The following is a 27,512-nucleotide window of genomic DNA, read 5'->3' as shown; positions in this document are numbered from 1 at the left end:
AGGATCCCCCTGAAGCAGAGAAATTATAATTCCAACCCGCTGAGCCTCCGTACCTGAGGAGACTGGTCTTAACCGAAAATAAAGTTTACAAGACTCTTTAAAATTAAAAAACTGTTTTCTATCCACAGAAAAACGGTCAGGCAGATGCATTTTTGGTTCAGGGATGACCCTCGGGGAAGTCCGTAACAGATCTTCCTGTGAGCTCACCCGGAGGGACAGATCCTGAACCATCTGAGTAAGTTCTTGAATCTGACTAACTAGAAACTGCCCAGGATTTGGCCCAACACCGGTGGGATTCATGAGGCCGACAAAATTCTCCCAACTGAATAAGTGAAAAAATTAACTCTTGTTAAAAAATTTTCTTTTGTCGGGCCGGTGATAATGTTATGATTCCTGTACTCCAGACCGGAGAAGATCTTATGACAGGGATCTGAGTACAGGAACAATATACCGGTTGTGGGAGCTGGAGAGCCTAGTAACCCCTGACGCCCTAACTCCGTTGTCTCGCCCGTGTTATCAGAAATCCCCTGCGAGACTATGGTTGCTTGAGCCCATGGCAGCCGCGTTCGAAGGGCGGATTATGTCTGCCCAACCCCGATGCCCCCGCAGGTCTTAATGGGAGACAAGGGGAAATCCGAGACAGGGTGATAACAAGGGGCCCTCTGACTAAACAACCAGGCCAGGGGTTACAAGCTAACTAACAAATTCAAAAGGTATGTGCGGACAAGCCGCCAGGGAAAAGGACAACCAAAGATCCACTGATCCGACACTCCTATCCAGCACCGCCGGACACCAGAGTGGATCTTGTGGAAGCGGAATCCTCCGCAAAAGCTCCAGAACACAATAAAGCAAAATAATAAACAGTAGCGGACAAGCCGCAACACACGGCTGCGCCGCGACTCACGAATGCCACCAGATGTTAAGGTGCTCGGTCAGACTCCAGGAACAGATGGTAACTTCCGAGTACAGGATCACTGAGAACAGGAACAACCGAATAGACCGGGACTGGGAACTCTCTCTGCAGCAGACACAGGCAAACAGGAAGCTATCACCGGCGTCTGTGAGAAGTCCTGGGAGTGCTTATATTTGAGAGCCCTCCAATCCTGATCCAGACAGGGTAATTACATAATGATGCCGTGCAGCTGCATGCTGCACAGCCAAAACACACAAGCACTGATTTAATTAAGACCCAGCAACAGGGAACGCGGTCTGACCGTGGCGTCCCTGTTGCTAGGGTCTGAGCGGCTCCGTGCGCCCGGCGTCTAGGCGTTGCCAGGGAGCCGGCGGCTGAACGCGCCCGGCGTCCCTGGTTGCTAGGCGCCGGGCCGCACGGCCGAGCGGACCCCGGCGCCTAACAGAATCCATGTTTGGGGGGTCATGTATCATCGTGCCGTACGTGTTGTAAATCAAGCTTCGAGGTATTGCGAAGTATACATTTGAATTCCTTCTTATCCCGTATTAAGGGTCTGTGGATGGGCTGTCAAACTTCACCGAGCTCTTTTCGGCTTTTAGTTGTAACAAAATGGGGGAGCACATTTTAGTTGATGATACATGAATGGGGGAATATGTGATTGCTGATATCTGTGCCTGTATTCCCTATCGACTATGTGTGTCATTACCTGAAGGTTGTAGAAATGAAGATAAAGAACAATTATGGTAAATGCAGTGGTATTCTATGTCAGGTTAATGAACATTTGTCGGTTGAAGTCTTGTCTGGTGTCTGCTGAATGCAGTCTTCTTTGGGCTTTTGCCAAAAAGTGCGGGCAAAAAGCTTTGTCAATGTCCATAGACTTACAAAAGTGTTGGGCTAGCGTAAATTTAAAATTTCTAGGGAAACTGGGGGTCTATGGCATAGTTCATCAATTATCTGTGTACAAGGTTGTCAAAACTTCTTCTTTAATCCATCTGTTGTCTGTATACAGGATCATCAAATTCCTCGTCCAAGTGGGTATTTTTACCTTGGAGAAAATGGAGAAACAGGTGAAAGAAACGGACCGTATAATTCGCATTTTCATCACATCATTGTCTCTACTGTTGGGTCATAAATCAAATCCATTGGAATTACAATTTCCTCACTCCTTAGACTCATTACCCTGGTACTACGTTTGCACTTCATTAAAGCCTGACCGCATCTAAATATCAAGCCAATCGATATGACAACACCCAAGATACATAGGAGAAACTTCCCTACATCCATTATGACTCCTTGAGCCCATTCTCCTAAACCAGAGAACCAATTTCGCAGGTTCAACCATGACACCCAACCAGTCAGCTCATTACCCACAGCAGCTGTTAGGCGCCGGGGTCCGCTCGTCGGTGCGGCCCGGCGCCTAGCAACCAGGGACGCCTTGCGCGGTCAGCCGCCGGCTCCCTGGCAACGCTGGACGCCGGGCGCACGGAGCCGCTCAGACCCTAGCAACGGGGACGCCACGTTCGGGCCGCGTTCCCCGTTGCTGGGTCTTTTCTAATTGTATAATGGTGTGCTGGCCGTGCAGCATGCAAGCTGCACGGCATTACTTGTGATTACCCAGTCTGGTTCCTGATTGGGGAGCTCACAGTTATAAGCTCCCTTTGGACTTCTCACAGACGCCGGTGATAGCTTCCTGTTTGCTGAATCTGTTACAGAGAGTTTCCAGTCCTGCTCTATCCGGTTGTTCCTGTCCTCAGTGATCCTGTACTCGGAATTTGTCATCTATTCCTGGAGTCCGACCGAGCACCTTTAACATCCTGTGGTGTTCGTGAGTCGCGGCGTAGCCGTGTGTTGCGGCTTGACCGCTGATTATTTATTATTTATTATTTAGTACCTTTGTGTTTCGGAGTATTGCGGAGGATTCCGCTCCCACAGATCCACTCTGGTATCCAGCGGTGCTGGATAGGAGTAACGGATCAGGGGATCTTTTGGTTGTCCTTTTCCCTGGCGGTTTGTCCGCACATACTTTTGGTTCAGTTAGATAGCTTGTAACTCCTGACCTGGTTGCTTAGTCAGAGGGCCCCTTGTTATCACCCTGTCTCGGATTTCCCTTTGTCTCCCATTAAGACCTGAGGGGGCATCGGGGTTGGGCAGACATAATCCGCCCTTCGAACGCGGCTGCCATGGGCTCAAGCAACCATAGTCTTGCAGGGGATTTCTGACAACACGGGCGAGACAACAGAGTTAGGGCGCCAGGGGTTACTATGCCTTCTTGCTCCCGTTACCAGCATATCTTTCCTGTACCCAGACCTCTGCCATACGATCTCCTCTGGTCTGGAGTACGGGAATCATAACATTATCACCGGCCAGACTAAAATTTAAAATTAACAGGAGTTAATTTTTCCCTTATTCTGTTGGGAGATTAGTCAGTCTCATGAATCCCTCCGGTGTTGGGCCAAATCCTGGCCAATTTTTAGTTAGCCAGATTCAAGAGCTTACTCAGATGGTTCAAGATCTGTCCCTTCGGGTGAAGTCACAGGAAGATCTGTTACAGACTTCCCCGAGGGTCATTCCTGAACCAAAAATGCATCTGCCTGACCGTTTTTCTGGGGATAGAAAGCAGTTTTTTTAATTTTAAAGAGTCCTGTAAACTGTATTTTCGTTTAAGACCAGTCTCCTCAGGTACGGAATCTCAGCGGGTAGGAATTATTATTTCTTTGCTACAGGGGGATCCTCAGACCTGGGCTTTTGGCTTAAAGACAGACGATCCGGCTTTATTATCTGTAGATGCCTTTCTGGGATCTTTAGGGTTATTGTATGACGACCCTGATAGAGAGGCATCCGCTGAGAGTCAGTTGCGTGCTCTCAGACAGGGTAGGAATCCTGCAGAGATTTATTGTACGGAGTTTCGCCGTTGGTCGAACGACTGTGGATGGAATGACCCAGCCCTGCGCAGTCAGTTTCGCCTCGGCTTATCCGAGTCTATAAAAGACAGTCTCCTTCAGTATCCCGCTCCTGAGACGCTCGATAAACTCATGGAGCTCTCTATTAAAATAGATCGTCGTCTCAGAGAGCGGAGGGCTGAAAAAGGAACATCTGTCGGGTCTACTCCTTGTGTTTTTTCCATTCCTATGGACATAGAGGAGCCCATGCAGATAGGCCTCTCCAAACTGTCTCCTGAAGAAAGAACCAGAAGACAAAATTCTGGTCTTTGTTTATACTGTGGGGGTAAGGGACATTTTGCCCGTAGTTGTCCGAACAAGTCGGGAAACGCCTCGACCAAGTGAATTGTGAGGGGGTTCACTTTGGTCTGCAGCTTATCTCCTCAAATAATTCACTGTTAGTTCCAGCTAAGGTTTCCTTTGGCAGCCTCTGTTCCTCGGTCTCGGTTTTTGTGGACAGTGGAGCTGCAGGGAACTTTATGGATTTAACATGGGCCAAGGCCTTAGGTATTCCTCAGTTAGCCTTGGGTAGGTGTATTACCATGCATGGTTTAGATGGGAGTCCCTTGTCCAATGGGGTTATTTCTCTCTGTACACCTCCTGTTCTTCTTTCGGTAGGAGCTCTGCATTCTGAAAAGATTGAGTTTTTCCTTACCCATTGCCCAGCAGTTCCTGTGGTTCTGGGTCACCCTTGGCTGGCCTTTCATAATCCCATCATTGATTGGCAGTCGGGGGAGATCTTACAATGGGGTACCATCTGTAATAAGGAATGTATCACGCTTCCCATCAGAATAGCTGCTGTCATTCCCGCACCCATTCCTGAGGAATACCAGGATTTTGTTGATGTATTTTCCAAGGGCAATGCGGATATTCTGCCTCCCCATAGGCCTTATGATTGTGCGATTGAGTTAATTCCTGGGGCCACTTTGCCTAAGGGAAGGTTATATGCATTGTCCGGACCTGAGACTGTGGCCATGAATGAGTACGTTAAAGAAAGCCTGGGGAAAGGATTTATCAGGCCATCTAAATCCCCTTTAAGTGCAGGCTTCTTCTTCGTGGAGAAGAAGGATGGATCACTCAGACCTTGCATTGACTTTAGAGCCTTGAATAAAATCTCAGTAAAGAATACTTACCCTCTGCCGCTGATTTCTGTCCTCTTTGATCAGCTACGCTCGGCTGTGAATTTTTCTAAGATTGACTTGAGAGGAGCATATAACCTAATCAGAATCAAGTCAGGGGATGAGTGGAAAACGGCATTCAGTACTCAGTCAGGCCACTATGAGTATCTGGTTATGCCATTCGGCCTGTCCAACGCTCCGGCAGTTTTCCAGGATCTCATTAACGATGTGCTCCGTGAGTTTCTTGGAAAATTCGTTGTAGTCTACTTAGACGATATTTTGATTTATTCTGACTCTGTAGAACAACATGTTACCCAGGTGCGTCAGGTTCTAAAAAAATTACGTGAAAATCACCTATATGCCAAGCTGGAGAAGTGTGAATTTCATGTCACGGAGGTATCCTTTTTAGGGTACATCATTTCCCCTCGGTTATTCCGTATGGAACCAAAGAAGCTCCAAGCCATCCTTAGTTGGACGCAACCCACTAACTTAAAAGCAATTCAGCGCTTTTTAGGGTTTGCGAACTACTATAGAAGATTTATTCACTCTTTCTCTGACCTAGTTGCTCCCATTGTGGCACTGACTAAGAAGGGAGCGGATCCTACCAATTGGTCACGTGAAGCCGAGCTATCTTTTCAGGCCTTGAAACAAGCCTTTGTCTCAGCCCCTGTCCTCAGACACCCCAACCCAGAATTGCCTTTCATTGTTGAGGTTGATGCCTCAGAGGTTGGAGTAGGGGCTATCCTATCTCAGAAGGATCCGGATTCCCTTGAATTACACCCTTGTGCCTTTATGTCCAGGAAATTCTCTTCTGCTGAATCCAACTACGATGTTGGTAACCGGGAATTGCTGGCTATTAAATGGGCTTTCGAAGAGTGGAGGCATTGGCTTGAGGGAGCGACTCATATCATTTCAGTTTTGACTGATCACAAAAATCTTCAATACATTGAATCAGCTAAACGACTGAATGCCCGGCAGGCTCGTTGGGCTTTATTTTTTACTCGTTTCAAATTCATTATCACCTTCAGGCCAGGTTCCAAGAATACCAAGGCAGATGCCCTGTCTCGCAGTTTTCTTCCAGTTCAAGACAACAGTCCTGTTACTCCCATACTTCCGTCTTCAGTCATTCGGGCAGGCCTCACACAGGATTTATGTACCCAGTTAAAGCTGCTTCAACATCAAGCTCCTGGAAATACTCCTGCTGGTCGTCTTTTTGTCCCTGAGTTTTTGAGAGCAACTGTTTTGACTGAGTTTCATGATAGCAAAGTTGCCGGGCATCCGGGAATCGCTAAGACTTTGGAATTAGTCTCCCGCTCAGTATGGTGGCCTGGTCTTTCCAAAGACATTAAGGAGTTTGTTTTTTCTTGTCAGGTCTGTGCACAGCATAACGTTCCCCGTTCTTTGCCTATCGGTCAGCTTATGCCCTTGAATGTTCCTCTTAGGCCATGGTCTCATATCTCCATGGATTTTGTGGTGGACCTCCCTCTGTCAGCCGGATGCCGAGTCATATGGGTGGTAGTGGACCGTTTTAGCAAAATGGCCCATTTCATTGCTCTTCCCCGATTGCCATCTGCCCAGGGATTGGCAGTCTTGTTCCTCCGCCATGTTTTCAGACTCCATGGGTTACCCACTGATATTGTTTCTGATCGGGGTCCACAATTCATTGCACAGTTTTGGAAATCTTTTTGTGTCTCATTGAAGATGAAATTATCTTTAACGTCAGGCTACCATCCCCAATCCAACGGGCAGACTGAGCGAGTTAATCAATCACTGAAACAATATTTGCGTTTGTACTCGGCCAAACTCCAAAATGACTGGTCTGAGTTTCTTCCATTGGCGGAGTTTGCTTACAATAATGCCTGTCATTCCTCCACCAATGTGTCTCCATTTTTTGCAGTTTTTGGTTTTCACCCCAGAGCTAATTCCTTTTTTCAACATTCCTCTGTCTCCTCAATGACCTTGACCTCTCATCTTAGGCTCATTTGGAGAAAAGTGCACCTGGCTCTTAGAAAAGCGGCATTTCAGGAAAAGAGATTTTCTGACAGGCTCCGGCGGCCGTGCACTTTTAAAGTAGGAGATAGGGTATGGTTGTCGACTCGCAACATTAAACTTCGACAAACCTCAGCCAGATTTGGTCCTAAATTTATTGGACCATTTCACATTATCAAAAAAGTCAATCCAGTTGCCTTCCGGTTACGTTTACCAAAAACTTTACGGATCGGAAATACTTTCCATTGCTCATTGCTGAAACCATATGTTTCGTCCAGTAGATTTCCTCGTAAGATATCTCAGGGGAGATCACCAATAGATGTACAGGGTCAGCAGGAGTTCTTGGTGGAGAAGGTTCTCGATTCCAAGTTGTCCCGGGGTCGGCTTTATTTTTTGGTGCATTGGAAAGGTTATGGTCCAGAAGAAAGGTCTTGGGTCCTGGATAAGGATCTCCATGCCCCGAGGCTCAAGAGGGCATTTTTTCGAGAATTTCCTCGGAAACCTGGCTTTAGGGGTTCCTTGACCCCTCCTCAAGGGGGGGTACTGTTAGGCGCCGGGGTCCGCTCGTCGGTGCGGCCCGGCGCCTAGCAACCAGGGACGCCGTGCGCGGTCAGCCGCCGGCTCCCTGGCAACGCTGGACGCCGGGCGCACGGAGCCGCTCAGACCCTAGCAACGGGGACGCCACGTTCGGGCCGCGTTCCCCGTTGCTGGGTCTTTTCTAATTGTATAATGGTGTGCTGGCCGTGCAGCATGCAAGCTGCACGGCATTACTTGTGATTACCCAGTCTGGTTCCTGATTGGGGAGCTCACAGTTATAAGCTCCCTTTGGACTTCTCACAGACGCCGGTGATAGCTTCCTGTTTGCTGAATCTGTTACAGAGAGTTTCCAGTCCTGCTCTATCCGGTTGTTCCTGTCCTCAGTGATCCTGTACTCGGAATTTGTCATCTATTCCTGGAGTCCGACCGAGCACCTTTAACATCCTGTGGTGTTCGTGAGTCGCGGCGTAGCCGTGTGTTGCGGCTTGACCGCTGATTATTTATTATTTATTATTTAGTACCTTTCTGTTTCGGAGTATTGCGGAGGATTCCGCTCCCACAGATCCACTCTGGTATCCAGCGGTGCTGGATAGGAGTAACGGATCAGTGGATCTTTGGTTGTCCTTTTCCCTGGCGGTTTGTCCGCACATACTTTTGGTTCAGTTAGATAGCTTGTAACTCCTGACCTGGGCCCTCATTCCGAGTTGTTCGCTCGCAAGGCGATTATAGCAGAGTTACACACGCTAAGCCACCGCCTACTGGGAGTGAATCTTAGCTTCTTAAATGTGCGACCGATGTAGGCGCAATATTGCGATCACAAACGAGTTAGCAGTTTTAGAGTAGCTTCAGACTTACTCTGCCTGTGCGATCAGTTCTGTGCTTTTCGGTCCCGGCTGACGTCATAAACACACCCAGCGTTCGCCCAAGCACTCCCACCGTTTCTCCAGACACGCCTGCGTTTTTTCCGGAAACGGTAGCGTTTCCAGCCACACGCCCCTAAAACGCTGTACATCCGCCCAGTAACACCCATTTCCTGTCAATCACAATGCGATCGCCGGAGCGATGAAAAAGCCGTGAGTAAAAATACTATCTTCATAGTAAAGTTACTTGGCGCATGCGCAGTGCGAACATTACGCATGCGCACTAAGAGAATTCTCACTGCGATGCGATGAAAATCTCCGAGCGAACAACTCGGAATGAGGGCCCTGGTTGCTTAGTCAGAGGGCCCCTTGTTATCACCCTGTCTCGGATTTCCCTTTGTCTCCCATTAAGACCTGAGGGGGCATCGAAGTTGGGCAGACATAATCCGCCCTTCAAACGCGGCTGCCATGGGCTCAAGCAACCATAGTCTCGCAGGGGATTTCTGATAACACGGGCGAGACAACGGATTTAGGGCGCCAGGGGTTACTAGGCCTTCTTGCTCCCGTTACCAGCATATCTTCCCAGCACTCAGACCTCTGCCATAAAGATCTCCTCTGGTCTGGAGTACGGGAATCATAACAGCAGCAAGGGTGAGATTGTGTCTCCTGCGAAATTCCCACTTTAATTGGAGAATATCGTCCATCTTTTGGTCTATAGCTTTTCACAAATTTTCACAACTGCGCCTGTGTTAAGATGTTATGGGTGTAGTGTGAAAAAAAACAAAAGTGGAGAACAACAATCTGATTAATGGTATTTATTAAACTAACATAAGATGATATGAAATTAATTCTAATTTTGCACTTAGACCTTGGTTACCAAAAAAGAAAAAAATATATATATGGTTGCACGAAAAGAAAAATATACATAAAAATTGAAAAATAAAAATGTATGAAATAAAAAATGATAAGAATGAAAAACTTCTACAAAAAAATAGTCTCTATTGTTTAAAGATAAAATTTTGCTATTCAGAAAAAGGGAAGAAAAAATAAAATATATAATAATGGATATATAATGGATTGTTTATTGGTGAGAATAGAGTGTGGCGTCCCACCTCTTTCACACCTATGGTGTAATCCTATACTCGTTTACAATGAAGCTGAAGATTCTGAGCTGATACAGAGGTTTGCGGAGTGAAGAGTCTATTGCTGATATTAAATAAGCCTTTTATCAGCGGCTGGTGTAATCTTGAATGTGGTTACTTTGATATGGGGTACCCCAAGTGGATAGCGGAGGGACAAGGTGGATAGGGGGACAGGGTGACTAGAAGACTCCGGACTCCCCGCTTGTCACCTCTGTCACGGATGGCGGAAGGCGCCCGTGTCCACGGGCGATCACCGCCTACCGAGACCGGGGGATGCGGTCGCGTCTGTGGGGGGAAGGTGTCACAGGCTTCGAGACTCACAAAGGGACTGTCCGCCTTGAACCCTTCCTCCTACGGAGTAAGTTACCTTGATTCCTATGCTTGATCCCGTCGACCGCTTCCACGTCGTTCGCTCGGTCTTCTCTGCATCTGGTGGTCGATGATCCGCTGGTCTGGTCTGTTTCCCCTCTCGGCAGCGCTGTTTGGATTTCCTCCGCAACGTTTGGATTTTCCTCCCTGAGGAAGACCCAGACGGGTCGATACGCGTTGGAGAGGAGAGAGACATTCACACAGACAGCAATAACTTTTCAAAACAAGATTCTGACCAAACATCTATAAGATACAATTAACCGTTGCGGAGGAAATCCAAACAGCGCTGCCGAGAGGGGAAACAGACCAGACGTATAAGCTCTGTATCTGTAGGCATTCTATCTGCTCTATATGAAAAGGTCATGGTTTGGTTACTCCATGACACTTCCCAATTTCCCGGCTTTCGGGGATTGGAAATGTTAAAACATATTAGGGATCTATCCACATGATATTGGTGGAGCTTCAAACTAGGAGGACTGGAGATATTAAACCTCCTGTCCACCGGTCTCCCACCCTTTAGCTCAAGTACCTCCCCTACCGTTAAAGGAAATGGTACTAGCCCTGATTTGCTATGACCCTGAGGTACTTGAGAGCATACCCAACAATCTGTCTGATTTAACACATTACCCACTAAGGAGTGATAGTCACTCAATGGATGCCGGTCCATGTGGATATTAAAACTGGACTGACATTTCTTGATGCACCCATCCTCTACTACATTGTCACAGAGTCTACAGATACAGTTCTCTTCAGCTAACAATCCTTCACAATTCCTTCTATTGTCAATGCTATCGGATCGTTTTCTGATACTCGCCTTTACTTGTTGGTTAAGTTGTTCTTGGAAAACTACGCCTCCATCTTTCTCATCAGAACCCATTCCAGAACCTCTCTCGACCTCCATGGTACTCTCGCCGGAACAGACTGCTCTGGTCAACATCATGGTCAACAGGAAAATCCAGATCACAGTCTCTTGGGGCAAGTCGATCTTATAGGAGGAAACGGAGAAGAATGAGAAGGGGGGAAAAATTATTGAGGGAGATGGGATGGGAAGTGGAGAAAACAATAAAAGGGAACAGGGAATCGACAACTGCTTCCGATCTTATGATTTTCAATGCTCAGGTGCCGCCTCAGTCCTCCTGAAACAGACACTCCAGTGATACAACTTCCTCTACCGTCTGTTCTTTATCACGGGACCTCTCTGGATCAGCAACCTTCTTACAATGGGACGAATGAACCCAAGTCTCTCTCTCGGCAACCTTCAATGCTGTCGTGCTAATCAATAAGACTTGGTACGGTCCTTCCCATCTGTCAATAAGGCAACCTGAGCGTAGAAAATTCCGTATCATTACATAATCCCCAGGTTCAATGTCATGACAATTACTATCTGGCAGGTCAGGAATCACCAACTTCAGATTATCATTTTGATTCCTTAGCTGTTTACTCATGTTAACCAGGTATTTTACAGTTACTTCATTGTTACACTTCAAATCATCCTGAGGGTTAATCATAACATGCGGTTGTCGACCAAACAAGATTTCAAAGGGGGACAGATTAAGAGGGGACCTGGGAGTGGTTCTGATGCTGTATAGTACAATGGGTAAAGCTTCTGGCCATGTCAATCCTGTTTCTGCCATAACTTTGCTCAGTTTATTTTTAATAGTGCTGTTCACTCTTTCCACCTTCGCACTCGCCTGGGGGCGGTATGGAGTGTGCAGCTTACTATCAATTCCCATCAACTTACACATTCCTTGAAAGACATCACCTGAAAAATGGGTACCCCTATCACTTTCAATTATTCTAGGGATACCATATCTACACACAAATTCCTGCACAATTTTCTTAGCAGTAAACATAGCTGTATTTGTGGCCGCAGGAAATGCTTCGACCCAATTTGAGAAAACATCTATACAAACAAGTACATATTTCAAATTTCGACAAGGGGGTAATTGTATAAAGTCAATCTGTATTACCTGAAAAGGGCCGCCTGTAGGTGGGATATGAGATGGTTCTGTTGGTATTGCCTTTCCGACATTCTTCCTCAAGCAGGTAAGGCACGACATAGCTCTCTTACCTGCACGGGATGAAAATCCTGTGGCGCACCAATATGCTCTTACCAACTTGCACATTCCTTCCTTACCCAAATGAGTCAGCCCATGTGCTGCCTCAGCTAAACATGGAAGATATGCTCTGGGGGCCACTGGTTTACCCTGTCCATCTGTCCAGAGTACTCCTGGTCATATCCTTTTGCCTTCCAGACTGCCTTTTCTTGTGTGGAACACAAATTTTGCATTTCACACAACTTCTGTGTGTTGATGGTATTAAATACCATCAGTTGTGTGGTGTCTGTCTGTCTGGGGGTACCAGCTGCTAACTTAGCAGCTTCGTCTGCTCAGCTGTTACCAAGTGATACTGGGTCCTGGCTATATGTGTGTGCTTTACACTTGATAACAGCCACTCTGTCGGGTTCCTGTATCGCTGTTAGAAGCCTTTTGATGTGAGCTGCATGCGCTATCGGTGTACCAGCTGCCGTCATGAAGTTTCTGAGGCGCCATAGGGCTCCGAAATCATGGACTACCCCGAAGGTGTAGATATTGGCTGACTTGCCCTTAGCCAATTCACATGCTCTGGTTAGGGCAACCAGTTCAGCAACCTGGGCTGAGTGAGGTGGGCCTAGCGGTTCTGCTTCTATGGTGCCTTGATCATCAACAACTGCGTATCCAGTACACAAGTCTCCCGAGTCCGTCTGTCTGTGACAACTACCGTCAATGTAGAAAGTAAAATCTACATCTTCCAGTGGGTTGTCACTGATGTCAGGCCTTGCCGTGAAATTTTGGGTCAAATATTCCATACAATCATGCATGTCATCCCTTGTATTAAATCCTCCTTCACTATTACTCTCATCCTCCACCCTTTGTGCCTGTCCAGGCACACCTGGGAGATATGTTGCAGGATTTAATGCACTGCATCTCCTTATGGTGATGTTTACGGGGGCCATTAATGCCAATTCCCATCTTGTAAACCGCGCTGATGAGATGTGCCTGGTTTGGGCAGAATTTAGCAAGGCTGACACTGCATGTGGTGTATGAATTGTGAGGTTGTGACCTAGCACTACATCTTCGCTTTTCGTTACTAGCAATGCTATGGCAGCAACACTTCGCAAGCATGTGGGGAGGGATCGCGCTACCGTATCTAGCTGAGCGCTGTAGTATGCTACCGGCCTGCTGTCATCACCGTGCTTCTGGGTTAGGACGCCTGCCGCGCAACCAGCACTTTCTGTTCCGTACAGCTCAAAGGGTTTCCCATAGTCTGGCATACCTAATGCTGGCGCCTGCGTTAGGCACTGTTTAAGTCTCTCAAATGCCATCTCGGATTCGTCTGTATGCGAAATCCGATCAGGTTTGTTTGATGAGACCATCTCCTGCAAAGGTAATGCTAGAATGGAAAACCCTGGGATCCAGTTACGGCAATACCCACACATTCCTAAAAACGTTCTGATCTGTTGCTGGGTTTGTGGCAGAGTCATATCTCTAATTGCTTGGATTCTATCAGCGGTCAGGTGTCTTAGTCCTTGTGTTAGACAGTGTCCCAGATATTTCACTTTAGTTTGGCATAATTACCTTTGGAAACCTTGTTCCTGTGTCTGAAAGATGAAACAGGAGCTGTTTCGTATCCTTCAGGGACGCTTCCAATGAATCTGAACACAGTAGTAAAAAATCCACGTACTGTATCAATATTGATCCACTCTCTGGTTGGAAAGACTGTAAACAATCATGCAAAGCCTGGGAAAATATACTTGGACTGTCTATGAAACCTTGTGGTAATCGAGTCCATGTGTATTGGACTCCTCTGTATGTGAATGCAAACAAATATTGTCTGTCAGGGTGCAGAGGTACCGAGAAGAAAGCGGAGCAGAGGTCAATAACAGTGAGAAATTTTGCAGTGGGAGGGATCTGCATAAGGATGACAGCTGGATTTGGCACTACAGGGAACTGACTCTCAACTATTTTGTTAATCCCCCTTAGATCCTGCACTAGTCTGTAACCCCTCCCCCCACTCTTTTTAACAGGGAAGATGGGACTATTGGCAGTGCTGGATGTTCTTACCAGAATGCCCTGTTGTAGCAAGCGCTCTATTACGGGGTACACTCCTAACTCCACCTCTGGCTTCAGAGGGTATTGTGGGATTTTTGGAGCTATCCTACCATCTTTTACTTGCGCAACTACTGGAGCTACATTTGCCATTAATCCAGTGTCTTGTCCATCTTTAGTCCAAAGTGACTCTGGTATTTGGGATGTCATTTCTGCTACCTGGGATGGATTCCTATTTATCATAACAGTATGTGACATTAATTTTGATGGGGAGTCTAACATGTCTCGCACTTCCTAAGCGTGATTCTCAGGTATGTCCAAGAATACACCTTCAGGAGTACAATAAATGACGCACCCCATTTTACACAATAAATCTATTCCCAGGAGATTAGTCGGTGCCGTTGCAACCAGCAAAAACGAATGCTTGGTGTATAAAGGCCCTACTGTAACATCTGCTGGTTTGCTAACAGGGTAGTGCTGGACTACTCCCGTTACTCCCATGGCTGGAATTGTCTTACCAGTGGTTCTCATGCCCACTGTAGAATTTATCACTGATTTGGCCGCCCCCGTATCTACAAGGAAGTTTAATGATTTACCAGCTACATCAATTGCAATTTCGGGTTCACTTCCAAGACTTGCAATCAATTTTACTGGCTGCAGATTACAGGTGTGGCCACACCCCTTTGGGTATGGTGACCTCCCTGAAGCCCGCTGGCAGCAACTACTTGAGAAGGGGTTAAATGGGAACTACCAGAGACTTGCCAGTCTCTTTTTGGGGGATACCTTTTTGTTTCCCCTGTATGTGGCTCATAACTCCGTTTCTGCGGACCCTGATCCCAATTTCGTGTGTCATGTCGTTGTCTAGGGGGTTGATATGATTTTTGTGTATTTTTCACTTTACAGTCTCGTGCAAAATGTCCCTCTGTATGACAGGAATAACAAGTTACCACATTTGACTTACCCACAGGGTTTGGAGATTTATACAAAGGTTGCCTTGTGGTCAGGGCCTGTATACTTACGGCCATTAACTTATCACTTTGTTACTCCCTGTGTCTGGTGATATTTCAATCGTGAGCAATAGCAGCCTCTCTCAAAGTAGCCACCGACAGACCTCGCCAACATGGTTGCGTGGTCTGTACCCTTATCTTCATTACCTCCTTTAAACCATCCATTAACACAGATACTGCTACTTCTCTATGATTTGCATTGGTCTTAATGTCTTCTATGCCTGTGTATTTAGCCATTTCTAGTAGTGCCCGATGAAAATACTCAGCAGCTGTTTCTGATTCCTTTTGTTTAATGGAGAAAATTCTGTTCCATTTGGCTACAGCTGGAAAATACTCTTTTAACTGTAAATGTATTCTCTTTACATTGTCTTGGTTGTACACATCCGTAAGGGGTACATCTCCATCTAATTTACAGTCAGCTAAAAACCTTTTTGGGTCGACATTGGAGGGTAAACATGCCCTCAGCAATATCTGCCAGTCTTTGTTATTGGGCTCTACAGTATTCCCTAGGTCTCTGATGTATTTCTGACTAGCAACTAGATCTTTCCTAGGATCAGGGAATTCAGACACTATTGCTCTTAATTCCATTCGGGTAAACGGGCAGTGCATGGCAATGTTTCTGACAGGAGTGACTCCTGAAGTGTCCGTTTTCCCATTTGGCACTGCTTTTACCCTAACGGGATTAAGTTTAATAACATCATTCTGAGTAGATTCTACAGCCTGTGGTGATATGGTTTCAGCATAGTGTATGGTGCCGTACTTACCCGTTGATACGACCTCACCTGTCCCTCCGCTAGGGGCCTTTGATACTAATCTCGGGGGTTGGGACGTGCCTACTGCTGTTTCTGATATGGTGGCTGCGAGAGAGAGCGCCGATATTGTTGCCGATTCGTCCTCTTGATCACACTCCTGGGGAAAGTTTAAAACAGGGTACAACTTGCACGGGTTAATATTTGCATTGATTATCTTATTCACATTATCCTTAACATTTATACAGTTACTAAGTGCCTGTTTATTACACACTAGTGCGTCATTCTCCGCAACCAACTTCTCTCCTGATATATATGGTGGCGGTGGTGCCGTGGCTATCAGTTTCCTGATAGGGTTGGATCCAGCCGCCTGAGCCAATCCTCTCTGTATTTCACCCTCCTGTTGCCATAACTGTAAATAATCATAATGTTTGATCCGTCTCTTTGTTGATTTAATGAGACATATCCTTCTCCTTAGATTTAGTAACACTTCTGGGCTGAAGCTACCTACTCTTGGGAACTTCTCCCCGTCATGTACAGTCATTCTTTCCCATTCATCACATAAAACATCTGTGTGTGAACCTTATTTTTCACACATTACATACCTTGCCGACCCGATTGGTCGGTTTACTGAATCAACCCGAACCGAGGTTGATCGCCCCCTACCTGAACAACTGGCCCCCATAACTTGCAGGTGTTGCTTTCACTACTTCTGACCTTCAAATCAGGGTCTTCAGCGAACCCTTACAAAAACCAAGATGTTCAAGATAGGCCGACGGTGGCAGTTTACCGAGTACCCCACTCACTCACCCACGCCGACCAATACGCCCACACACTGCCTTAGCGCTGGCGTACTCGACCCAGGGCCCCTGCGACCTGAACCGCTATTTACTGGAAGATGCAAGTGTGATCCGCAGAGCACTTAACCCTTTCCAGTAACAATTGGTTGCTGGATAGTCCCTGAGTGACCAGCGAACCTCCCTTAAAATAAAAAAAATTACACAAATCACGTTAGAATGTACAAATAGCGTTTATGACCCCTTTCGTACACAAATGGCACTGGGTCAGATTACTAACTAATGCACACAATTACGTGCGGTACAATCGTTCGGCACATAAGCAACTAATCTTATGTGCGGAGCGACCAGTGGAATCGAAAATTACTGCTGCGAATTCCTTCAGCCAGAGCTTTAATGGCCTATATGGGTTCTGCACCAACCCCCTGGGTTGTGCTCTTTTCTCTCTTTATAGCGGACTTTTTTGTCTGCTGTACCTGGACCTCCTGGTCAGTTCTGGACCTCCTGGTCTGTGCTACAGTAGATCTCCTGGTCTGCTATACTCTAATGCTCAAATTTTGTTTAACAAGGGATGCCTCCCAAGCCACCATGCACGTCACTTACATGTATGTACCTCACGAGAACTTGACTTCTTGTGGTTCAACCCAAATATTGTAGGAACTTATATATATATATATATATATATATAAACACTCACTCACCACATGTACACTTTACTTTTGTTTCTATTTCTGCGCAGAAATTTCTTTCCTTTAGACCAGATGAGTCGCAAATTGGAGAAGGATCTATTAGCTTAAATTTCGGACACTAAAATTGACTTGCGCTATGTATCGCGTTGCCTCCTTTTCGCCTGTTAAAATAATACTATTGTGTGATTTGAGTTACGTGGGCGTACCCAGACGCTCCGTTGCGTAATATACGCTGCGTGCGTCGGCCTTTGTTTAGCGTACGCTTGTCTCACCCTTTTGTTAGAGACACGTGTACGCCAGCCAGATATGTCCACCGAAATACAATTAACACGTTTATCAATGTAGATGATCCTCAATCAACAACCGAGCACCACACAGATCTCTCCTTGTATCTTAGGCAAAGCTGTGTGCGTGCTTTACAAATTACCCCTTAAATGTATTGCTTTTACTCTTTAACTACTTATGGCAACAAATCTTTCTTAGCACGTTATCAATTGTGAAATGGCAAACAGGAGAGTGATATATGAAAATACACGAATGGAAAGAAATGCAGATATATGCGTGCGTGCGTACGCAAGACAGAAATAAACAGTTTTAAAAGACACTAGCGTGTTGTTCTTACCTCCGGTTCCGGATTCATTCAGCACCCTTTACTAAGCGAAGCAGACGCTTTTCCGGTCAGCACTACGAGGAATATGACCTCCCGCCCTTTGCTGATGGATAATGTCTGCTGAAATTACCTAGTACAGATATGTAAAGGACGGACGAGCCGCCAATTGATAAAGCCTAATATTTATCTTACTTAAAACACTCTAAAAGGTCAAAGAACACAGTACGCTATTGGCGTATGGAATACCGCAAGGGTACGCACATTGCGTAACAATCGCTTAGCCGTGGTCGAGACGCTCGAGCGTCACATTCGCTCACGGCCAAGAGAGCACAGGCAGGCATGCTATAGGCTGCCGACTAACGTAATGATACGCTATTAGCGTAGCGGACGCTCGGGACCACGAGAAGATCACAAGCGGTGCTGACGCTCACAGTGTTAAACCTTTGTAACTATACCATAAAACAATGTACTTATAATGTAAATCCTTGTGCAGTGATAAGGTGTAAATGCAACACAGTGTAACCTTGTTAACTTGAAAGCTGTACGAGCGTCTCCGACGCTCTGAGAATACTTAGAAATATAATGAATACACAGATACCGGTCTTAGGTTCTAACACCTTAAATGAATGTTCTATTTCAAAAGAATATACAATACAAGTTATACACTACCAAAATAACACAGATCACCTAACCGAATAACTACACATAAAATACAATAGCAGTACAATAACACTTAAGAGAAAAGAGAGAGAAAGGGGAGAGGAGAGAGATATGGCTCACAATAACAATAAAGGCAATATGGTAGCGGAGAAACTTACGCACAAGGGAAACAATCGCATGCGCCTCTGGATATCCAGCTCCCGATTATCAGTGATGAGAACCGTTGAAGAGAATAGTAGAATGGGAGCTGGATCAGATCGGCTTGTCTATATATACGCTACACACAATACAGTACAATGGTCCCTACAATCACATTGTTCATTGGACACAGGAATTCGTCTTCGCATTATAACAAAAGGTCATAGGTTGGTTCATACAGGTGGGCTGTGACTATTTCCAACTGCAGGTTTCCCGCCGCATGGATAATAAAGTGCAAATAATAGTAAAAGTCCATAAACTTCTTATGTCCATAACTATTCGCACGAGCGATTAATCCGCTTCAAACCAACACCGGAATATTGCTAATTAAATACTCTTCTGATGGATACTAAACACCACTGTGTAACCCCTGTCTGACCCTTCGTATCAAACAAAGAGGGATCTCTTTGTCTATGAACATGCTACCTTAACTAAACTTTCAGATTCTATCAAAGGGACCATAATCTACAAAATACATTATATGGTAAAAATATGTAATGATTGAGTCGCCCGCTAGACGCGCATAAACTCTACCGTAAATGCGCATACCGTGCGCCTGCGGGTGCACACAAAGGCGAGTATGCGCACGCACGGCGGAGCTCGTGAACGTGCAGCGGGGACATGCATGATGTGCAAATATGGCAACGTGTGGAGTGATATTTTTCTGACTTTGACAATGCTCATGCTCCTAATACACACACATAGTGAGAAGAAAGAACCTCAACTTATAGCCAGGTTGTAGAAGAATAGAACACATTCTGTCGCTACCTCTTTCATTTCCCTTATCTGTCCAAGGTTTCTGGAGAGTTGAGACTTTTCACATCGATACTCAATGGACTTGTGCCGGCGATTGCATCCAGAGAACGGGTTTTCCTTTTCCTATCTCATATCTAACACTACTACACTCACTTGGGGAAAATTAAGTCGAATACAATGAATATTTGATTAATTATATGTTGTGTTTAGAGATTAAACAAAAGGCAGGAATGATGAAGAAAAATCAAATATACATCTGTATTGCCTCAGAAGTTGTGCTTTTATACATATAGCATTTTAGCATCGGTAATTAATATCTCAATTCTCATATAGAGGTAATTCTCCTGACAGTAATGTTTTCTTCTCGACCTTTGTGTTCTATCACCTGACAGAGAGTTCGTATCTATCAATAGAGACCCTTGTATTTAGATATCCAGAACTTAATGACATTTTATGAGGGTTTTATGTCAGGAGAAAGAGGACATGATAATGAATATCTGATGGACCTTTGCTTTGGACAAACAACATGCCATGATGAACAAGAATGACCTCTTTGCTGACAAGGCCTATTGAGAAGCCCAATTGATGTGAATGGGAGATCCAAGACTCATGGAGCCAGGTGCTTTCCCTGCTCTCATTGTTCCCAGTCACTGCCCCACGTCACATGGGATAAAGGTAGAAGGGGATTCAGCCTATATACACCAGAGCTTCTTTATATATATCAGAGGAAGGATCTCTATCAGAAGAATGGTTATAGCACTGTTTATATAACAGCATATATTATCATTATTACAGGCTGCTACTCTCTCCCCAGCCTCATTCATTCTTCAGATGTTATATTTCTGTAGCGGGTGCTGGAGATACAGAAAGGTGGTTCTCCTGATTTGTGGACTCATTACATACAGACGTCATTACTAGTCACTGGTTACTACTCATTATCTGACTGATTTATATTTATATCAGGCGTCACTCAGTGATTGGTAATAGTATTGTGTAGATACATGTTGGGACAACTTAGCAGGCCTTTGGAATGAAACAGGCAGAAAGCTGGATATTATCTATGTACTAACCTTGGAATAATATAATGTATACCTCACTCTGTGACAGGGTTTCATATTGTATACCTTGTTACAGGGAATATCCCTTAGAGAACTGTGCTGTGTTACAGGGTTACACATGATATGCTCAGTCACAGGAGAACACCTGTTATTACCAACAATATTGTTTTATTCAATGTGCATATCTTTGTGATGTGGTCAGTTATCAATTTATATATGTACCGAATGGGTAACACATGTGATTGAGGATTCTGCTCTGGTACAGGGTTTTACAATGATATACTTGGTTGGTACTTATTTCATGCCTATTGAAAAATCTATCTTAAATAAAAATAAAAGTTATGTTTTAATTTATTCATGAAACAAAGAAAAAAGAGTGCGCCACACATCAAGGCTTCTTTAGATATAAGCCCACTAGCGTTTTTTTCTAAACCCCCTAACCAGTCATTGCAATTTGCTTAATGGCGCACCTCCAACCAGATTAGCTAATCTTTGGTATTAACACTTTCGGATTATTCCCTCTATCGGTTGGTTCATACATAGAAGGATCATAAAACAATTATCATTTGGGCCTGTGCATAGTCCCTCGGTCTTAACGTCTTCCCTGGAAATACTTGTGGATGGAGCCCTTCATTCGCTTTGCCAGGATTCAAGGGTGGTCAATCTGTTGAAATCAGATCACTACATTTTGGCCACCGTGCTCGATCCTAGGTTTAAAGCCTACGTTGTATCTCTCTTTCCGGACACAAGTCTGTAGAGGTGGAAAGACCTGCTGGTGAGAAAATGGTCAACTCAAGCGGAACGTGACCCGTCACCAGCTCCTCCTTCATTTTCTCCAGCAACTGGGGCTGCGAGGAAAAGGATAACATTCCCGAGCCCACCCGCTGGACACAAAAGTAACACTACAAGTGACACATTAACAGGAAATTGTTTCTGCCATCATAGCGACAATTATCTGGAAATAAGATAATACACAGACACATAAAAAGACTCAACGGAAATCTTTTGTTTTTAAACGACTTTATTTCATATCTTTAATACACAGATTTTTGTCTATATTTTAAACTTAAAAAATACTTTACTCTGCACAACATGGATAAAATATCCTTTAAATCACAGAAACAATTCAAGTTACATTATAGTATTGCAGGTAAGTAAAACAGATACATATCAGGAGAGCCAAAGGTCTATGGGGGTCATTCAGACCCAGCCGCAATAGCGGCCCGCAGCAGTTTGCTGGTGGTGGCAAAATGCACGTGGGCAGTGGCCGCACAGACACACACATTGCGGTCGCATCCCTGAGGGGTGAACGCGGGCGGGCCGGGACCATTTTCCGGGGGGCTGCGTGATGTCACATCTGCGTTCATCTCTGAGTAACCCCCTATAAGCTTCCAGAGTGCACCTCATATCTCATCTTTTCCAAGTTACTACAAATGATATGAGATCTGTAGCAGCACTACTTTCAGGAATATTACACAGAACACACAAAGGCTGACACAGCAAATAACAGTAACACATACAAGGGATTAATTAGAAATAATAATCATTGAGTCTAATTATTAACTGGTTCTGTGCGGGAATCATACACCTCTTTACTGCCTCCAGCAGCCCCTGGTACTGCACTGTGACCACCCGCCCTGTCTCCCCCCACTGCTGTCACCTGCCCTGTCTCCTCCCACTACTGCCACCCGCCCTGCCTCTCCCACTACTGTCACCGTCTCCCCCCACTACTACCACCGCTATTATTGCCACCCCCCATCTCCCCCCGCTACTGCCCCATCTCCCCCAACTGCCACCCGCCCTGCCTCCCCCCACACCTCAGTGCTGCTTGGGGACAATATTACCCACTGACAGTGCCTCCGGCAGCCCCCGCTACAGCACTAGTGCCACCACCATGTCTTCCCCCTGACCTCTCAGCATTGCTTGGGGATTCTTGGTACTGCTGGTAACAGTCCTTCATGTGCAGGTGGAAGTAAGAAAGCAGGGCAGTAAGGAGGCAGAAGCTGGTTCTGGTACCATGGGCCCAGGTCATGTAGGGCTGGGAGAGTCAGTAAGATTATGTAATAGAGTCACCATCTTACAGGCAGCCGGTGAAGGGAGCAGAGAATGGGTGTTATGTGGCAGGAACGGGCTGGTTAGGTAACAGCCTGGCTGCTGCATTCTGTACAAGCTACAAGCGGTGCAATTCTTTTGCTGGGAGACCCAGGTAGAGGACATTGCAGTAATCTATGTGTGATGATACAAGTGCATGTATGACTGTAGGTAGATCTTCTGAGAGAAATAAGTGCTGGAGTCTGGTTATGTTCCTCAGATGAGGATCTGATTGTGGCAGATACCGATGTGTAAGTGTCACTCCACCATCCAGAACACCAAGATTCCGCACATGATCAGCATTTTGTAACTCTGAACCCCCAAGCGTATGTCTGGTTGGTAGTAAAGCTGAGCTGTAGCCCTGCCCTTTGTTGGTGAGCTTCTATCATAAGGACCTGTTTCACCAGGACTGAGTCACAGCCAACTGGCATCACCCACACCTGGAGCTCAGCTAGACAACCATTTAGGATTGGTACTGGGCTCTCAATCTAAACCTCAGCAAAATATCTATTCTAAATGTATGTTCAAATCTCACCCTGTTATCTGCTATTGCAATCTAAACCTCAGCAAAACATCTATTCTAAATGTATGTTCAAATCTCATGTTAGTTTTGTGATTTCTGGTTTTCTTTGTAATTTAAAATACCTGTGTTTCAAAGTCTGGTCAGTGCCGCATATTTAATCAAGGCAGACTGGGCTGGTGTCTGCTTAGTCAAACACTGGGTAATTTAGCTCCTTTGATTAGTGAGACATTTGTCTCAGCTGTAGTTGTGTCAATTTACCATAGTATATCTGTAGCTTCAGCCATGCACAGCTGTGCGTTAAAATACTCAAAGCGTTCTTATCTCTAAGCGTTTTGAAAATTAACAGTTAAAAAAACAGTTGAACAAACATTGATGAACATCAAGAAAGAAATCCAAAACATTATGTGGACTCATCAAACCTCGAAAACGAAATTACCAGGACTATGCCCACTAACCCTCTGGCAGAGAACATCAGTAGTACCTTACAGGCCTACCCCTCAAGGATGGACTACTCCACCGAGGGTAATCCTACACAGTGCGCCGCACCTGGTACCCTGTGAGGGTGGAATACACAGCCCATGGTAGTTATTACCCAAAATGTATATTTTTTTTATTTTTGTCTGTGTGGTTTATCTTTTGATGTGTAATACTTAATTCTTCTGTATTATGTGCATTGTTTGAGTTCTAGTTGGCGCCTCAGTGCTGCTCTGCCAAGCAGCCTTCGTTTTTAGTCTTACATGTATAATATGTCGAGTCTATTGTACAGTTGCAATGTGCAGTATGAACTCATATGTGTAATGTATGCTATGTTTTTCCCCCTTCTTATGCTATGCATTCCCCTTTCATGTTGCTGCTTGGCGATGCATTGTACAACAAACAATTCCTAGTGTACGTGAGTACACCTGGCCAATAAAGCTGATTCTGATGATTTATTTCTCAGAGTATAGAAATGGCTTCTCACCTGTGTGACTTCGCTGATGTCTAACAAGAACTGATTTGTGTGCAAAACATTTCCCACACTCAGAACATGGAAATGGCTTCTCACCTGTGTGACTTTGCTGATGGATAACAAGTTGTGATTTCTGTGTAAAACATTTCCCGCACTCAGAGCAAGAAAATGGCTTCTCACCTGTGTGATTTCTCTGATGTCTAACAAGATGTGATTTAAGTGCAAAACATTTTCCACACTCAGAACATGGAAATGACTTCTCACCTGTGTGACTTACGTGATGTTCAACAAGACTTGATTTCTGTGTAAAACATTTCCCACACTCAGAGCAAGAAAATGGCTTCTCACCTGTGTGACTTCTGTTATGTCTAACAAGAACTGATTTGTGTGCAAAACATTTCCCACACTCAGAACATGGAAATGGCTTCTCACCTGTGTGACTTCTCTGATGTGTAACAAGAACTGATTTGTGTGCAAAACATTTCCCACACTCAGAACATGGGAATGCCTTCTCACCTGTGTGACTTTGCTGATGGATAACAAGTTGTGATTTCTGTGTAAAACATTTCCCGCACTCAGAGCAAGAAAATGGCTTCTCACCTGTGTGACTTCTGTGATGTATAACAAGATCTGATTTCCATGCAAAACATTTCCTACACTCAGAACATGGAAAAGGCTTTTCACCTGTGTGACTGCGCAGATGTGCAACAAGTTGTGATTTACTTACACAACATTTCCCACACTCAGAGCAAGAAAACAGCTTCTCACCTGTGTGACTTCTGTGATGTATAACAAGAGCTGATTTGTGTGCAAAACATTTCCCACACTCAGAACATGGGAATGCCTTCTCACCTGTGTGACTTTGCTGATGTGTAACAAGTTGTGATTTCCATGTAAAACATTTCACACACTCAGAACATGGGAATGCCTTCTCACTTGTGTGACTTTGCTGATGGGTAACAAGTTGTGATTTTTGTGTAAAACATTTCCTGCACTCAGAGCAAGAAAATGGCTTCTCACCTGTGTGACTTCTCTGATGTATAACAAGTTGTGATTTCCAGGTAAAACATTTCACACACTCAGAACATGGAAATGCCTTCTCACCTGTGTGACTTTGCTGATGGGTAACAAGATGTGATTTTTGTGTAAAACATTTCCCGCACTCAGAGCAAGAAAATGGCTTCTCACCTGTGTGACTTCTCTGATGTCTAACAAGATGTGATTTAAGTGCAAAACATTTTCCACACTCAGAACATGGAAATGACTTCTCACCTGTGTGACTTACGTGATGTTTAACAAGACTTGATTTCTGTGTAAAACATTTCCCACACTCAGAGCAAGAAAATGGCTTCTCACCTGTGTGACTTCTGTTATGTCTAACAAGAACTGATTTGTGTGCAAAACATTTCCCACACTCAGAACATGGAAATGCCTTCTCACCTCTGTGACTTCTGTTATGTATAACAAGATGTGATTTAGAATAATAAGATTTCCCACACTCAGAGCAAGAAAATGGCTTCTCACTTGTGTGACTTCGCTGATGTATAACAAGATCTGATTTGCATGTAAAACATTTCTCACACTCAGAACATATCAGTGGCCTCTCACCTGCCTTACCTGTGTGTAGGTTAATAGGCTTTGTGTTCTGTGTAAAACATTTGGCATCTACAGAACAGGGAAACACTGTATCTACTGTCAGAGCTGTAACAGATGCACCAATATCAGAGTGATCAGGAGAACATTTCCCAGGATCAGAGGGATCAGCTGACGAAGCTGGATGTATAATTGGGGTAATGGGGTTATCTCCTGGAGAATCCTGTCTACTGTCATTATCTTTTATGTCACAATCCGGGGATAACATTAGATGTCCTTCTGAGATATTCCTGCTTGTGTGACCATCTGCTGGAAATAAAATACATTATGGAAATGTGACATTTTCTGTAACAATATTAATCTTGTAAACAATAGGAGAAGACGACTTTCTGGGACACTTAATTGTAAATGTGTGTGTATAATAAAACATAACTTTTAATGAATGCTTTATAATATTGTGTCTCAGACTATCATTGTGTCCATCCTCCTGAGAACACTCACAATAACAAATGTAATATTATAAGACTTAGATATATCTCTCTCTTGTACTGGTAACTAACCATGAAGTATAAGTGGAGATGTAGTCACTCGCCAAGTCCTATGTCAGCACCAATGTAAAACAATGGATGGGGAACATATCGTATGAATTGGAGATTCTAGATGAACAATAATATCAGTCATATGAGCTGATGGATCAGAGAAATGTCTCCTAACGTTACTCCTGGAAGCATTGGTAAGGTAGCATTCCTTTATGTGTGTGCTCATACGCTGGTAAGCCTGTAAATGTGTTACTCACCCTTATATAAGGTATATTGCTACAGCAGAGTAGGTGTGGAACAAGGTACTTTACATGCAATACACCTTATAATACACTGCAATCGTCATCATCATCTGCTAGGTTATAATCTACATTCCGTTACGTCCTAGAGGATACGGGTCTGGGACTCCAGGTCGACAGCAAAAAGGTCGACACACCTTAAGTTGACGCCAATTGGTCGACATGGACAAAAAGGTCGTCAGGAACAAGGTCGACATGAATTTTTATGTTTTTTTTTGTGTCATTTTCTTCGTAGAGTGACCGGGAACCCCAATTAGTGCCCCCACACCTGGCTTCGCTCGCCATGCTTTGGGCATGGTGCCATCGCTCCGCTCCGTTTGGCACAGATTACCGTTCCAATCATAGTCCACGTGGATCGTTAGGTATGAAAAGGTTCCAAAAAAGAAAAGAATTGTGAAAAACCCATGTCGACCTTGTTCCTGTCGACCTTTTGTCAACATCGACCTTTTGTCCATGTTGACTTAAGGTGTGTTAACCAATTGGCGTTGACCTAAGGTGTGGCGACCTTTTTGTTGTCGACCTGGAGTCCGGATACCGAGGATGCTGGGGTCCATTTAGTACCATGGGGTATAGACTGGTCCTTTGGGAGCCACTGGCACTTTAAGAGTTTAATAGTGTGGGCTGGCTCCTCCCTCTATGCCCCTCCTACCAGACTCAGTTTAGAAAATGTGCCCGGAGGAGCCGGTCACAGCTAGGGGAGTTCCTAGGAGTTTTCTTAGCTTTTTATTTTCTAGAGATAGTTAGGTTACAGGAAGGCTGCTGGCAACAGCCTCCCTGCTTCGTGGGACTTAGGGGGAGGGGATAGAAACCAACTTCCTGAAGAGTTAATGGTTCTCTACTCCGATGACAGGACACTGAGCTCCTGTGGGTGCTAATCTCAAGTCCACGAGGCAACTGCTCTCTCCCGCAGCATGGCCACCACCCCCTAACAGAGCCAGAAGAAAGTGGTGAGTACAGCACCGGCGTTCCGGTTAGCGTGTCGCCGGCGGGTATGGTGGCACAAGGGTGGCTGCGCAGCTCTGACAGGCTGCACTCCAGG

The 27,512-nt window shown here is 45.1% G+C and overlaps 3 protein-coding genes across 3 annotated transcripts in view; 1 reads left to right on the top strand and 2 right to left on the bottom strand.

Moving 5' to 3' along the window:
* LOC134984241 (oocyte zinc finger protein XlCOF29-like) overlaps window positions 1-27,512 on the bottom strand; it is a 460,434-nt gene that overhangs the window by 299,628 nt on the left and 133,294 nt on the right. The gene's annotated exons all lie outside the window — the stretch shown is intronic.
* LOC134984242 (zinc finger protein 585A-like) overlaps window positions 1-27,512 on the top strand; it is a 225,631-nt gene that overhangs the window by 114,764 nt on the left and 83,355 nt on the right. The gene's annotated exons all lie outside the window — the stretch shown is intronic.
* On the bottom strand, window positions 22,308-25,941 carry LOC134984240 (oocyte zinc finger protein XlCOF7.1-like). Its single transcript, XM_063949865.1, has one exon. It carries the CDS (start codon window positions 25,901-25,903, stop codon window positions 24,023-24,025), a length of 1,881 nt encoding a protein of 626 aa, XP_063805935.1. The 5' UTR covers window positions 25,904-25,941; the 3' UTR covers window positions 22,308-24,022.

The sequence above is a fragment of the Pseudophryne corroboree genome, assembly GCF_028390025.1.
Source record: "Pseudophryne corroboree isolate aPseCor3 chromosome 3 unlocalized genomic scaffold, aPseCor3.hap2 SUPER_3_unloc_41, whole genome shotgun sequence".
NCBI classification, from domain to species: Eukaryota; Metazoa; Chordata; class Amphibia; order Anura; family Myobatrachidae; genus Pseudophryne; species Pseudophryne corroboree.
Note: the sequence above shows the minus strand (reverse complement) of the source record. Positions and strands in the feature narration are given on the sequence as shown.